The 17,127-nt window shown below is 37.3% G+C and overlaps 1 protein-coding gene across 3 annotated transcripts in view; it reads left to right on the top strand.

The window, feature by feature from the left end:
- Positions 1-14,278, top strand: part of CUEDC1 (CUE domain containing 1) — a 143,233-nt gene extending 128,955 nt beyond the window's left edge. For 2 of the 3 annotated variants that reach the window (XM_075195566.1, XM_075195565.1), the window contains exons 8-11: positions 1,534-1,627; positions 3,291-3,349; positions 3,597-3,669; positions 6,100-8,393. In XM_075195566.1, coding sequence (XP_075051667.1) covers positions 1,534-1,627; positions 3,291-3,349; positions 3,597-3,669; positions 6,100-6,106 — 233 coding nt within the window. In that variant the 3' untranslated portion in view covers positions 6,107-8,393. Of the gene's footprint in view, positions 1-1,533; positions 1,628-3,290; positions 3,350-3,596; positions 3,670-6,099; positions 8,394-13,766 lie in introns of those variants that run through there. The other variant, XM_075195567.1, reaches the window with a different exon arrangement.
- Positions 14,279-17,127: the final 2,849 nt, after the last annotated feature.

The raw sequence follows: 17,127 nt of genomic DNA, 5'->3' as shown, positions 1-17,127 counted from the left end.
GCGGCCCTGGGAGACAGCCCGTCTGGCAAAGAGCTCGAGCTCGCGATATACCGCACAGAAACTTCCAGGCTGTGTCGTTTTTTTTTATATTTTTTGCGGGGTATAATCCCTTTTTGCTGTTATAGTTGGGGAGTTAGAGCGGAGCTCTAAGGGATTCCAATCTCCCGAGATGGCGTCCAGACCACGCCCCCGCAATAAAGTTTTTTTATAAACAAAAAAATCATAAACAACAAAAAAGTGCTGAGCTTGTAAAGCCCAAAAACCTGCAACCTGCGGCAAGCAGAATTTTATTTTTTTTAATAATAAAACAAGCCCAATTCCGCTTGTTATAAGCGGAATTGGCAACTATGTTTCTGGCTCACATTGTCTCCAACATGCTGCTGTGCCCCCTGTGGGTACTAGTGCCAGGCCACACACGCAGTCACTGGAAGGTGTTAACAACACCAGCACATTAATATGAATATATAAAGTACCGACATTTCATGCAGCATTGTACATTTCTATGTTTCACTATGTCGCACGAATATGCAGTCCACTAACACACTAAACAAAAACTGCAACAATACTCATAAATGGATGATTGCTGGCAGAAATCAGATTCTAAAGAGGTAGTTATACACTACAAAAATGACTTTCAAGACTTTGGGAATGTTCTCGCCTATGTAAAAGAATGCTGCTCTCAGTTTTTCCACACTTTCAACTCCATTCTCTGTTCCCATCCTCCAGCTCTTACTTCCTTTATAATGTAATAGGACTTTCCCACCTACTTCAAAGAAAATATAGTAAAAATTAGTCATAGTTTTGATATGAAAGCCTTCTGTCAATTGATAAAGTGACAGAGGGCTCTGCCCTATTTCTTAATTGATAAAAATCTCTAGCTTCCCAATTTATGGTGGCCAGATTGCTTAACTTCTCTGTTAAGCTTCTCCTACATACCATTCAGATTAGTTCACAACAGTTAGAATAGATTTCATTTACATCTACCAGTTCCTAAGCTGTCTCCTCAAATACAAATGCATCATGTACAGGTGAATCTAAGTGACTACACTAGTAGTTATCTATTTACAGTTCCTTTACAGTGAATTCCACAAAATAATACCTGTTGGGGGTATTAGAGTATAGACTAATACCCCCAAGACAGACTAGTTCCTTGTTAGGGATTGACAATGTTGAAGAGAGACAAGAGAGCAGGGAAGCAAAGGAAAACAGGTTACGAAAGATGACAATATGTAACCGGTGCTTGCTGGCAAGACAGGTCTCACGCGCTGGAAGAAATTTATAAATAAATTCAATCTACAACAGTCAGTTATAAGAATACTGGTTATTTCAGACATGTTTTGTGCTTTTTACAAGGTGCTATCTGAAACTGCTATAATTGTTAGCAATGTACACTGCATTTTCTCAGTTTATTATAAGGTAAAATAACAATTTAGCCTGTATCTTCACTATTATTTTGGGTTGGCTATTATATCTCTTCTACTGGCTGTTGCAATTTTTGTCATTTGTTGCTCATGAGTTAATTTTTTGTTTCAGCAACCAGAAAGAAATTGCTGGAGATTGCCAGAGCGTTTTCAGAGAAAACAAAGATGAGGAAATCCAGGAGAAAGCATTTGCTAAAACACCAAGTGTATCCTTTGTCATTGTGTAATGCACTTAAACTTCATGTAAAACATACCTTCCAAACTTTTAAATGGCAAAAGAGGAACACTTTGTACACGCTTAAGCATACTTTTTTTTTGTACAATGGTCAAAGTTTCTGGCAGATTTGAAAAGTGGAGATGTTGCCTATAGCAAACATCCAATCAGATTATAGCTATCATTTTGGAGAATGTACTTAATAAATGATAACTAGAATCTGATTGATTGCTATAGGTAACATCTCCACTTTTCAAACCCGCCGGAAAATCACAGCTTGATACTTTTACCACCCAGGACTCTTGTAGTCAGCAAAAATAGTGTTTTTATGTGTGTTCCCATTATCAATACATGCTGTTACCATACAGGAATAAAATTAAATCTTTTTGGCTGCATCAAAGGGCCCTGATAGCTATCAAACAAATGGATAGTGCCAGTTTTTACATTACACTGTGACTTGACTGTGGGCACTTGGTCCCTCCACACAGCACTATTGAGTGCAAGCAGCAGTGGTCCCAAACAAGTGTAATGGTCAGGGGTAGACATGAATGAGAAAGGGTCTTCAGTTCAGTGCGTGTACTGCACAGCATACAGGCTAACAAATAATGGGATGCAGCAGTAGAGTAACGAAGATATTGCGTAAGATGACGGATTGTGTTGTGGTATGTGGAAAAATATGCAGTGAAATTTGTGTATTTATATTGGATTTAAGTCTTGAATGGATGAATGCAAGGTACTGCCCCTGTTAATTAACATTTATTTATATAGCATATTCCATAGTGTTTTGCAATTGGAGATAAACATGGTAATAAAACAAGTCTAGGGGGTATATTTACTAAACTGCGGGTTTCGAAAAGTGGAGATGTTGTCTATAGCAAGCAATCAGATTCTAGCTGTCATTTATTTAGTGCATTCTACAAAATGACAGCTAGAATCTGATTGGTTGCTATAGGCAGCATCTCCACTTTTTCAAACCTGCAGTTTAGTAAATCTAGCCCTAGGTATTAGCAGACTGACAGTAAGAGTGGTAAGTGGTAAGAGCGTCCATACCACACAATATGCCTACTGTGAATCTCCCCACCCGGATTTCCTTTCAGCCTCTGCTCTATAGATAAGCTCTTTTAAGAACAATGCCTATCTCCCTAATCCCTGCATCTCAAAAAATGAGTTTGGGTCAGGGGCTCAGTTACAGAATTAATTTGGGATTGACCAACAGCATTCGAATTCCAGGGATTTGAATCTATTTGCATGGGATTGCATTAAAGTAAAAATATTTTAAAATGTCCTTTTTGAACCCAACTTTGACCAAAAAATCACAAAGTGAACAAACATAAATTATGAATTACTTTATACAGTTAGTGTATTTATAATCATATTTTTGTTTGTTTGAACCTGTAGATAATCATTTGTGAACTGACCTTTAATACATTAACCTAACAATATGTCTCTATTTTCACAAGAATAGCAAATGAACATTCCTATAGAGCAGCTGGAGAGAGAGGCAGAGAAGGGACAATACACTGCATCTACCACTGGCACCATGGCCCTTGCTCATACTGAAAAATAACGCAAGGCAAAATAAATAGGTTGAGCTTCTGATTTCATACTAAGAATCCTCACACACCAGCTGTTTTATCCTTTAACATAAACTGCAGTTTTGGGACAGCAGCCTCCACAGCCAATCTTCTGGATGATGTTGAAGGGCATTCATGTGGTGAGTTTTTCTTCAGTGACCATGTTGAAACTATTCATTAAGTTGTTAAATGAGGCAACCGTTTTTATTAAGAGTAAATTCAGTGGTGATGTTCTACTATAGAATTATGTCCATTAATTTCATGACTAAATCACCTATTAAAGTTGACTGGTGCTTTATTATTTACTCAGCATGGTGTCACCCCTGTACACATATTTGTACAAAAAGAGAATAAAATCATGATGTGGACTTTGTTGCTGTTTTTTAGATGAAGATGTCCAGGCAAGGATAAAACGGCAAAATCATGAGGGCACAGAAGCACAGAGAGAAGGACATTCAAAGTCAGTTTCACTATTGTCTTTAGCAACAGCAAAGTAGAGGATTGAAATTTGTGACACTTCAATAACTGTTAAAAGTATTGTATATATTATTAACACATATGGTATTTAATTTATACTGATAAAGTGCCAGCATTTTGGGGTTGTTGTCATGAGTCATCCCACCACAATCCACATCCTGTATCATATTTGTTATTTATTTTTAGGTACTAAATAGTTTGTAATTATCTTTGAAGAACACAGTTGCTATAGTGCTGCTAAATGTCAGTCCTATTTGCAGGAGAAGATTGGCAATTTAATATGGCCCTGGAAAATATTTTGAAAGCAACCTCTTGGAGGCAGAGCCAAATAGTCAGTTAGTGGGGTCAAATAGTCACGAGGCATTATAATAAATATTCACCCATGTAGTAGCACCACCAGTGTGGGTGCTGCCATGCCGTCACTGAGTGGCCAGCATGCAAGGAGCTTGGCTTTAAGCAATATTAGACATATTTCTTGTCTGTCCCTGCCGTCAGGAATAAGTCCTGAATGAACAGGACAATCCCAAAAGAATGTGACAGTTGGCCAATACAATCTCTCATAAATGTTCTTGTAGCTCTCACTACCTGCTGCTGGTGGTATGTTGAGATCAGTTGCTTCTTGTCTGGATCCTGGAATGTTGGGGTCCTGTCTGAAAAGTGATGCAATGAGTGAACACTCTAGTCCTCATGTCCCCCAACCAGCCCCAATATTAAATTAATAGCACCTACCTTTAGTAACTCTAGCTCCATTATTAATTTAATAGCATTCACATTTAACAAATATGCATATTTTCCCCTATCCCACCATTAAATTAATAGCATTCACATTTAACATAATGACCCCTAACTTTATATTATTTGTCCCCTCATTTAGTACAGAAACCCCCACATTGCATTAATAGCCCCTACAACATATTAATAGCATTTACCCCATATCATTACTCTGCCACATTATATCAATACCATCACCACATTATGTTACTACCCTCACTGGCTGGCCTCCTCCTGGTGTGTTTGCCACTCAGCTGCATGCTTTGCATTTCCTGCTCGGTGGGAAAAGAAGCATCAGTTCCTCTGCCCTCTGAGCAGGTTCCATGTGGGGTTGGTGGTCATACAGTAGGGAGCACTCTGATGCCTTACAGGCCATGACTGGCCCTGACATGCCCGTGCCATCCAGATTAGGACCCTGGGTCCTCAAATCCTCCACCATCTTAGGTTGAAAACATTTACAAACTGGGAAAAAAACCTTAGGCATTATGGAAGCCGCCCTACTGGAAAACGCTTGGTGAGGCCTATGGCCATTTGCCCCTAACTGCTTCCCATTAAGGCATGCTGAAAAAAATGGATTTGAAATATTGCAGTTACATTTTTTTTTTTAAATTTGAAAAAACAAATCAGGAAATTAATAAAAATGTCAAAAAAAAATAGAAGAAATCGGGCTGAAAAGGTTGGACACAACCTTAACTGACCCCATTACCCTAAGGTTTTTCATTCATAAAATCACTTACCAAATGACATAATAATGATGTTACCAATTGCATCACATACATTTTACTGATATCATACAACATCCCATATGACATCAATGATTATGTCCGCTATCATGAAGATTATAAGGATACATGCAAGATTATAAAGAATACATTTAAAGTGATGAATTTGAATATATTTTACTACTTGAAATTTTCCTGTATTATTTGAAAACCTATTACCATTTCTACAGTAAAAACTGAGTGGTAAGGACACAAGTCTTTCTAATCTTCTCCATAATGTAGAGGAACTGATTTATCAAAGGGTGGAGAGCCCGATTTCTGGCAAAATCTGGATTTTCCACCAGTGATTGGCCCTATTTTCCCCCTTTTCCCCTATGCATCAAAGAGTTACCACCAATGATAACACTGGCAGTAATATTTACTGACTTTTGCCATTGAAGGCTCCCTGTGCCTTTGAATGGGGAAGTTTATTTAGCAAGCACCACTGAAGTACTTAAACCCCAGCTATACCTATTCTGCCTTCACCATTTCACCATCTTGGGTAATAACAGATTTTTAAATACTTAATACTTTGATACTTTCAAAATAAACATATATATATATATATATATTTATATATATTTTTTTTCATATAATATTATAGTGTAACTAAAAGCCCTAAATTTGAGTTCCACTGCAAATGCTCAAACTTCAATGCCGTCTCAAACATGCCCATTATCTTTCATTGGTGAACTTGCACTAGGCAGGTAAAAGCATGAATAGCCTTCATGGTGTCCGATTCTGATTGCATTTTTATTTCCATTTTATTATTTCCTAAAACTCATTGTAAACACCACAATAGCTGATATTATGTATCAACATGTGTTTAGGTCCCACTGTAAATATCATCTAAATATGTAATACTATATCTCTACTTCTAGATCCTAAATCCTGTCCGAAGCCCTGCATGGACCTGGTTGGCTGGTGAAAACAAGACTATATGGCACAATTTTTTTAATCACATATTTTACTATGTGATGGCAGCAGCCAAATCTCAGAGAATGTTTAGTACTTGCTTTAAAAATAGTTGTTTTAGAATGGTACAATTTTTTTATTTTTTTTTTAGCTGAAAGAAAAACATATCCTGTCACTGAAGTGTCTGTTTACCAGCACAAATTGTAAACGTTCATTTGTAATACTGATATGATACAAGGGTTTTCTGTTTTATTTTTAGTTTTGCCCTTAATAAACCATTACATGTAATCTACAGATCATGTGCACAATAAATTAGCTTATTGGCATTGTGCCCATTCAATACATTGGTCAGGCTCATTGAACAGTGCAAGATGCACAAAGATAGTGCCTGTTCACCACTGAGCAATGTGTTTCTGTCAATACCATGTGACTTGAATACCCATCCAGTCATAAACAAGTACATTGAGTTTCTGTAGGCCTCAAGATAACTTAAATGCACTAAAAGTTGTATTCTACATCTGATTTATTTTTAACTAACAGAACATAGTCAACATAATCCTATCATGTTGCCATTCATCATTTCATTGTTTTATAAATAAATGTTTTTTATTTTTGATTGCACAATCCTTAATTAAACTTAATAGGTCAATAATGTAGACTACACTAAACATTTACCTTGATTTTTAAAATGTATTTCATATAGTAATGAAAAAGTATGTCCCTGAGGGTCACTAGAGCATAGTATTAACTCAGAATTCTTAGTAATATTTATTGATGAAAAGTAAACTATTTTTACATACTTATGTTCTGCTTTTGAAAATATTAATATTTTTGGACTGCAGATGATACTGATTAGCAGATTTACAGCAGAATGAACCTTTGCTAGTTTGAATCACAAAACACTGTTGATTTAGATAATAACTCTTTTTTTTTTTCTTATCCTACTTCTCAGGAGTAATGCTAGGTTCTCAAAAGACCCGAGGTCAACCCTGTATAACGGTTGTATTCACACCTGTGCATGGTATAATGTAATATTTGGCACAAATTTTAAGAAATGTTTTTAACGATACTAGTATATACCAGTTTATGTATAACAAATAAGTGGTTATAAATAAAATGCAATAATAATAATAAAAAATCAAAACATTTTAATTATGTGTTTGAGATCTATTCCTAGGCCATTAGTAGCAGGCCCTCTGCTGCTTCTGCATAGCCACTAAAAAAGACTTTTCTTCCAAATTAGAAACATAATGGAAATAATTGATGGGCACATCACATGACATTGTTACCCTTAGTGTTTTTAGGAAGATGAACTTGTTTATAATGTCAGTGGCAATCTATATCTATAATCATTTTAAAAAACTTAATGTTCATGAACAGAAATTCTGAACATTGTTTTTAACAGAGATCTTTGCCACTAAAAAAAAAGTTAATCCAGTAACAAGAGGCAAATGATTAAATAACTATGACAGAACTTGAGATGCTTGTAGCTGTATTTATATTTGCTGTACAGCTGTCTGCAAGCTAGCATTCTCTGTTATCAATCATCCTTAAGAGATTTCATAGTTTTCTCAGTAATCTCCCAGACTGGAGGCTTGCTGTGCATAGTGATATTTTTCCCCTACAATTACAGCTTTTTTCAGATATCTCCAGCTCCAAATAAGTTCACAAATGTATTACATAAAGTGTGTGTAAATAAATATGTATTTCAATACACACATATATTTACAATTTGTATTTTGTTTTTAGTCATTCTTTATGGAAGATCACATTTGGAAAGCTGGTGAAGAACACAGGCTTGTCATTCATTTCACTGTAATGTTGGAAGAGTATTGATGTTTCCAATAAACAAACCATTCTCATCTAGTCTGTTTCGCAGCTATAGGTGAATAGAATCCATTTTACCTACCGTAGTTAAATCTAAAATTTGTCAGTATTTTGCCTGCTGAAAAACTAAACACAATTTTGTAGAATGTCAACTAGGACATGAACTGTGGAAACAAAAGGTTTTCATTTACAATCTCTCTCTTCGTAATATAAAAGTGTATATTTTTCTTATAGGAAATACCATAACACATGATTGAGTGTCAGTGTACGGACTTCATGTGGTTGTAATTATTGTGACACCAATATCTTGATGTATGACTCAAACTGTTGCAATTTAAATATTGTGATGAAATACTGGGTTGCACCTATGTCGTGTTAATGTAAAAAAAAAAAAAAAAAAAGGACTTTAATAAAATTCAATATTTATATTGCTGACTGCTTATGATTGTTAGTTATTTTTGTCTATTCTATAAGTATTATTTTAAATTTGACATCCACTACACTGACTTGATTCCTGTCAAACGGCTCTTTGGTCAAATTTGGCCACACATAAAAGCCAAATGTTCACAGATCAGCAATTTGTTTGGTTAACAATTAATCTGATTGCAGTGGGCAGATTGTATACTTTTAAACTGATGACTGCACACACAGGCCAGTTTTCAGTAGAGATGCTCGGGCACGATTGTCCGAAAACCGAGCCCACCTGAACATTGCAGATCCGAGCGCAGAGCCAGCTCGGTACTTTTGCGCGCCCTCGGAATGAAAATGAGGTGAAACTTAATTGTTGCGTCGTCGGATCTCATGAGTTTTTGATTCTATAAATACCGCCCTCCACAGAGATCCGGTGCCATTTCACGAACAGACACAGAAGGGGTAGCAGCGTTCTTGGCAGTCTGCAGTGACATTGTACTGTGCCATAGCTCACACTGAAACAGGAGGGATGGCAGTGTTCTTGGCAATCTACAGTGTCAGTACCATTGCTGAAACAGAAACAATAGGGGTGGCAGTGTTCTTGTCACTCTCCAGTCACATTGTTCTTGACACTCTCCAGTCTCAGTGCCATAGCTCACACAGACACAGGGGTAGCAGTGTTCTTGTCACTCTCCAGTCTCCAGTCACATTGTTCTTGTCAATCGCCAGTCTCCGTGCCATTGGTCACACAGAAACGGGTAGCAGTATTCTTGTCACTCTCCAGTCACATTGTTCTCGTCACTCTTCAGTCTCAGTGCCATTGGTCAAACAGAAACAGGGGTAGCAGTGTTCTTGTCACTCTCCAGTCACATTGCTCTCGTCACTCTCCATTCTCAGTACTGTTGCTTAGTGCCATTGCTCGCACAAACAGAAGGGGTAGCAGTGTTCCTGTCAGTCTCCAGTGCCAAAGCTCTGCAGCAACGATATGACAAGCAGCTGCTGGCATCAGTCATGATGGTACTAGTCATTCTATGTCATCTACTAAAGCCTGTGCTCAAGGGCAAAAATACTTCTCTAATAAAGGGAAACTTTACTGTACAAAAATATAAAATTGCCAGCATAATATTCTACCCAAATATTATTAATAAGCTTTCCAGCATCAGCTAGCTCCCTTCTTTCAGCTAAATCCCACCACCTGCAATCTACACTGTCGCTATCTTCACCCTTACCATCATCAGTGTGTTCATCATCACACAATATTAAATCATACCTGCTGGAATCCACCATTACAGAAGCCTCTGTACTTTGATGTATTTGCCGGTAAAGGCCTTCCTCATGGAATTTGTAGTTCATTTTACGGCAGAGCTGTCACTATTTTTGGGCAATTCTTTAAGACCAGACCAGAGGTCACAATGTTGTGGTGACTCATCTGCATCACCACTGTGTCTCTTGGGAAAGCTAAGTTTTTCCTAGCAGCAATTGCCTGAGAAACTGAAGGAGACGTTGTCGTGTCATGTATCACTTGATCTGTCAACTAGCTGACCAGGAGTTCAATGCATCTTTTGAGTACTGGGTCAATGGAAATGAAAGAGAAGGCATAGCTCTTAAAACTAGGATCAAGCAGAGTCGCCAAAATGTAGTGATCCCATTTCAAGATGTTGATAACTCTTGGATCCTGGCAAATCGAAAAATCAAATAAAATACTAGATCTACAAGTCCGACATATTTAGCAAATTTTCTTTGTTTCATCTCCTCCTTCAATTACTCGAGGTGCTTTTCCAAAAGTCTAAATAGGGGAATGACTTGACTCAAGCTAGCAGTGTCTGAACTCACTTCACAGGTGATGACTTTGAATGGTTTCAGCACCTTGCACAACACGGAAAGTATTCTACACTGCGCTGAACTAAAGTACATTCTCCCTCCTTTCATAATGTCATGTTTTGACTAAGCGTGGATGGCTTTTCGCTGTTCCTCCATCCTCAGAAGCATATAAAGGGCGGAATTCCACCTTGTTACCACCTCTTGTTTCAGTTGGTGGCAGAGCAAATTGTATTTTTCTTGTACATGCTGTTGCAGAATGTCTAAAGTGTCCAGAAATATTTTGGGACACAGACAGCATATTCTGCATGTCACTGTCATTTTTTAAAAAGCATGGTACCACCAGCTTGATTGTGTGAGCAAAACAGGGAATGTAATGGAATTCACCCCGCTGTAATGCTATCACAATATTGATAGCGTTATCAGAATTCAAATCACATAACATGATGAGAGTCACAGCGGGATAAGCAATGTTGCAATGACATCCCTTAGTTTTTCAAAAAGGTTGACAGCAGTATGCCTCTTAGTGAAGACAGTGATACACTGAGTAGCCTGCCTCTGAAAAATCTAGCATTGTTGGGTTCTTGATGCTGTTCCTGCTGCTGAAGGCTATTCACCAACCCAGTGGACTGTCAGTCATATAATCTTTAGTTTACCCAGTTCCGTTTGTCCACATATCTGTGATTAAGTTTACAGTGGGTAGAATTTCAATATGTAGCCTACTAATTACATTTTTTTTTAACTTCCTGGTAGAGGTGAGGATTTTTTTTTCTAGTAAAATGGTGTCGAGATGGAATTTGGTAACGGGGGCACAGGACCTCAATTAACTGTCTTAAACCAGCTACATTAATTGTGGATATTGGATGCAGATCTAATACTAGCATAGTCACTATGGAGTTTGTGATCCGCTTTGCAAGTTGGTGACTTTTATATTTGCTTCCTCTTGCAAAGGCGTGTTTAACAGTCAATTGTTGTAAACTACTTCTAGTCGTCTTCTTGGTCTGCTTCTGGGTTGAAGATCCACCCCCAGCGGCAGGAGCACTAACACTAAAGAATTCTTCTCAGGAATCCTGATAGGGGAGGAGTCATCTAGCCTTAGCAACCTGAATGCAGAACTAACTTCGATCACTAGTGACAATATTGATGATGACAGGAATGGCGGTGTAGATTGCAGGTGCTGGGATTTAGCTGAGAGAAGGGAGCTAGCTGATGCTGGACTGCTTGTTGGTATTTTTTTAGCATAAGTTTCTGATTTTCCCAAGAGCTTGACATGAACTCGCTTTAAATGGCGTAACATGGATGAGGTTCCTAGATGGTTAAGCTCCCTGCCTCTATTGACTGTGATTTTACAAACGCTTCACATGGCTAGAAAACTGTTGTCAGGATTTGGGTAAAAATAATTCCACACATAAGAGGTGGATTATTTGGTCTTATGCCCAGGCATGACAATGGCCTACTTCTTGTAGCTGGCAAGAACTGCTTCCACATATGAAGGACACAAACAACATCAATGTCTTCAACATCCTCAGTGCCACCAGGTTTACCCCAAGTTATGCCAATTTGTTCATGGTATATTGGGAACTACAGCATTTGGGGCTTAACAACTCCTTTGGGGCAAACTTGGTGTCATGGCATCGCTACATAGATGATGTGATTTTTATTTGGAATGTGGATGTGAAGTCTTTGGAATAATTTTATCTTAACTTTAATGTGGAAAATGCTAAGTTTACATTTGATATCAGTCCCAAAACTGTTAATCTTTTGGATTTAAATATATATATATATATATATATATATATATATATATATATATATATATATATATATATATATATATATATATATATATATATAAAAATCAAGTTCAGATACATACATAATCATCATCATTTATATAGCACCACTAATTCCGCAGAGCTGTACAGAGAACTCATTCACATCAGTCCCTGCCCCATTGGAGCTTACAGTCTAAATTCACTAACATACACACACACAGATAGAGAGAGAGACAGACAGACTAGGGTCAATTACAAAAAAGTTAAAAAAAAAGTACAGATGTTAACTAATATCTTATGAGGAATAGTGAACATCATGAGCACTGGCTTAGAGGGGTAACTTATGGGCAATCATTACGAATCAAAAGAACCTGCACTGAAGAGTCTGTTATGTTAAACCAACTAGATAATATGAGAGAAGATTTCCTTCATAAAGGCTATACAGAAAGTGAATTACAACATGTGAAGAATACGGCGCTAAAGATCAAAAGATCAGTTTTATTGGTCCCAAAGAAGGATAAAGTGATACTATCCGATAATGAGAGACCTAATAACTTTGAGTATGCTTACATCACTCAATATAGCCAATATCATAAAAAAATAGAAATTATCATAAAATATATTGGAGACTACTTCAGAAAGATCCAAGCTTATATCAAATACTACCAGATAAATCTCAGTTTATATATAGAAGGGCCCCGACACTGAAGGAAAAATTTGTAAAAGGACCACTTAAAATATACAGTGAGCATAAGTACAAGACACAAGGTTTCTTTTGTTGGGATTGCTTGCTTATTAAAACAGATTATAATAAACTAATTTCACTCATAATAGCATTGCGTATAAAATGTAACAATTTATAACTTATAACACCAAAAATGTTAAATACATTCTACAATGCAATTATGGTTTGTCATATGTGGGAAAAACCTCTCAAAAAAGAATTTTCGTACATTTATGCAATATTGGTAAAGACACTCATTCCATATCATCACACTGCAAACAAGTGTACAATTGTTCAGTTAAAGGTCTCAAGAATTTTTGGGGCATCCAATCAATTAGTCCCAATTGGAAATATAGAGATATAGATCATATTTTAGCCACTGTTGAAATGCAATTGACTTATAAACTTAACACCATGGTCCCATATGGTCTCAACAAAGACTTTGAAAGAAAGTGGTTTTAAATTAATTTACATCATATCCATTAAAAATATAATACGTATACCTTGTTATATTTGCTACATGTTTCCCATATTTGGTTATTGACTAACCTTTTTATTTTCCCTTTTATTCTTTCCCCCTCTTTTTCTCTCCCTTTTGGTTTCTTATGGATCGCTAAGATTATTACAATAACACCTTAATTATAATACAACCTAATTATTATACCTATATGCTTTACAAGTTTTAATGATGGAATATCTGTATGTGTTATTATAATGTGAATGCTCATGTCCATTGTTAACAATCCCCTTGTATTTCCACTATTATTGGGGATAAATTGAAAAAGTATATTATATGTTCCTATTATTCTTATTTTTATTATGGGAATACTGTTTTCAACTATGTTCGTGGTGGAGCGCAAATCGGAAGTAGAAGGGAATGGAGGTGGAATGCATACACATCATTAATCTGCCGATTGATCATTTTAAGGTATTCCACATTCACTTTTGCGGTGAGTTCACTTCCGGTTTCGCAGCAAATGGAACGCAAATCGGAAGTTCAACTAGTGCTCTAGCGAACCCCACGAGTGCCTTTCTATCCAATATTGAGGATTTCAAATCTTTTTTTTTTTTTCTTCAGTGAAAGTATGAACAATTCCCATTAGAGTATCTCGGAATTTAAAGAAATACAAATGGAAGACATGTGGCTTAAAAATGGACATCAACATATATACATTTATGTAAAAAACAATTGTTTGTGTATTTTTCATGTATTGTTAAAATGGAACATGTAATGTGTGCATTATTCTATGTGTGATATATGAATTTTAGTTTGGAAAAATTATATACAATAGAATGCGAACTTTGACCTTGCAATTAAGAACATGGATCCTGTTAGTATATAAAGAGCCAAACAACATGTGAACCTCATCCTTGAAAAAGACCTGCTGTGGAGGTTGAAACACTTTGTATGTAGAGGTTCTTTTCCCTAGAGGCACAGATGAACACTACTACCAGGATTTGAGCATTTAGAGGCTTTATCACTGCAATTATCCTGGGAGTCCTTATGCTTTATACCATGTGCAATATCATCTTTATCTGGTAGGAGTCCATCAGTATTTCTGACTTGCCCTAGGATTGCATCATTAGTATTAGTATTAGTATACATTTTTTTATTCTTTTATTGAAAAATTAAAAACCTAATGTTTACAATATCACATATTTGTTTCTCTTTTTTGATGCGTAATATATCCATTGGGGAGATATCTGTCATCAAACAACTGGAATCTGGATACTGGAAAAGTTTCAAAATACAACACTCTCAATAATTTTACTGTTTGTAAGTGTACACACAATGGGAGTTTGGAGGTGAAAGTGGAAATCACATTTCATAGATCCAAGGAGGTGTTCTGATGAGCACAGAAAACACATTGTTTTAGTAAGTGCACTCCCTATAGGGGGAAGGAATCCCAGAAACATTTGAGAATACGATCACAAGGAACACAAGCTTTTTAATCTATATCACATCTACCCCATAGTAATAATTTGCATTTTGCCCAGTAAGTGTAAAAAGTATTTATATAAATAATATATAGATTTTTTTTTTTATTATTTTTTTAAACTCTTTATTTTCAGCAACAACATGAGTTACAAACAATACATAATGGGGATGCCATGAAGCTATGTTCAACATAGATCAGTAAAAACATACAAAGTGAGAACACTTAAAGTAGTCTAACACAGCAAATCCTAAGTAAAGATATATAATATGAACTGTATGCCTCATAGAATCCTGTTATTAGAAAACCCCATGTTGTTGAGTTTTTTCTTATTTTTTATTGAAAAGAAAAGGGAGAAGGGGAAACAATAGGGGAGGAAGAAAGATTAAGAAAGGAAAAAGTTAAGGGGGGGAGGGGAAAGGAAGAGTAACTTGACATGAGCCTTCCGAGGGTGGTGAAGCCAGCACACCGCTCCCTTCCCCCCCCCCCCCCCCCCGTCCCGGCCTGTACTGAGGAATATGTGGGAAATGCAATTTACTGAGTGGCGGGCATTGACGTTTGGTGGAAAGAATACCATAAGTCCCACACCTTGTGAAACTGTGGTACTTTGTCATGGAGGAGACTAGTGATGTATTCCATTGAGGCCATATACCAAACCCGGGAGAATATGCTGTGAAGGTTTGGAGGGGAAGGAGATTTCCACTCCTTCGCTATCTACAAACGTGTAGCGGCACAAATATGTTGCACAAGCTTATCTCCATGTTTGTTAAGGGATCTGACCCGAGAACACAGCAACATAACCAGAGGGTCCGGTAACACCTCGATCTCTAATATTTTTGTGATGAGGTCAGCAACCTGGGACCAAAGATTAGATATGCTAGGACACGCCCACCAAATGTGATAGAATGATCCCACCTCACCGCAACCCCTCCAACAAAGATCTGAAGTGCCTGGGTAGATTATGTGTAGTCTCACAGGCACTAAGTACCATCTTGTGTACACTTTGTATGTGCTCTCTCGTATTAATGTGTTGATGGAGATCTTAGAAATCCTAAGTATGAGCTGGGTCCATCTCTCCTGTCCCAAGGTTTTGCCTGTATCCCACTCCCAGGCCGTCTCAAATGGTTCAATGAGATCAGATCCTGGGTTCAGGAAGGCATGGTAAATCAAAGATATCAGTCCGGGGGCTCCAATACGATTCATACAGCTCCTCTCAAATGGTGTGGGCGAACGTAATTTGGATGTCCTAAAAAGTGATTGTATGAAACCTATAATTTGGATATACGCAAAGTGCAAGGACAAAGGAAGAACCTTTTTTTCTCTCAAGTCTGAGAAAGTGGCGTAACACCTTGGTGCGCCATTGAAATCTGAACGATGATTCAAGCGCGGTTTTAGTTACGCTGGAAACTTGTAGAGAGAGGGCATCCAATTTGGAGTTGTTTATCTTATAATGTGACATAAAGCCATACTCTTTAAGTTCCTTAAGCAGGTTTGGGAGCGAAATTAGGGGATTAGAGAGTGTTAATAAAACGTCGTCAGCGAATAGCGAAATTTTAAAGTGACGAGGACCGATCCGAATTCTTGTTATATCTGGGTTTTGTCTGATGGCGGCCGCCAATGATTCAGTGCTTAAAGCGTGCAGTAAGGGAGATAGGGGGCATCCCTGTCTTGTGCCATTGGCTAAAGAGAAAGCCCGGGACAATAGACTGTTTGTCAGTACAGACGAGGAGGGACGATGATATAAATCCTGAATGGCCGATAAAAATGCCCCATTCAGTCCAAAGTGACTAAGGGTTCTGAACATGAAAGGCCATGAAAGCCTGTCGAAGGCCTTTTCAGCGTCTAAAGCCAAAACAACTGATGGAATCTTATTCTGGTTGACATGGGCAATAATATCTATTGTGCGTCTGGTATTGTCTAAGGCCTGTCTAGAGGGAACAAATCCTACTTGGTCAGGAAAAACTAAAGCTGGCATATAAGCATTTAAACGAATCGCCAGTATTTTAGAGAACAGTTTGATATCGGCATTAATTAATGAAATAGGACGATAGCTAGAACAGCACGTAGGGTCCTTGTTTGGTTTGGGAATCACCACTATGGTAGAGCGAGTGGATTCATCATGAAATTTACCTCTCGACAGTATATTGTTAAACAAATGGGTCAAGTGAAGCACCAGCTCTTTAGAAAATGTTTTATAGTATGACATCATAAATCCGTCGGGGCCAGGGGCTTTAGATTTTTTCTGAGTTTTCAATGCAAGTGTCACCTCCTCAGCTGTGATGTCTTCATTAAGGGTTGAAGCCTGGTGAGGAGTTAGTGTGGGCAGGAAGCATTTCTCTAAATATGAGTTAATCGCTTGAAAGGGAGCTACCGAAGTAGTCTGGTCTTTATGGAGGTTATATAGATTTTCATAATAGCTATGAAAAGTGTCATTAATTATTCTGGTATCATAGGACAAGTTCCCGTTTTTATTTCTGATTGTAGTGATTGTTTGGGAAGCCT

The sequence above is a fragment of the Mixophyes fleayi genome, chromosome 2 (assembly GCF_038048845.1).
Source record: "Mixophyes fleayi isolate aMixFle1 chromosome 2, aMixFle1.hap1, whole genome shotgun sequence".
Classification (NCBI taxonomy): Eukaryota; Metazoa; Chordata; class Amphibia; order Anura; family Limnodynastidae; genus Mixophyes; species Mixophyes fleayi.
Note: the sequence above shows the minus strand (reverse complement) of the source record. Positions and strands in the feature narration are given on the sequence as shown.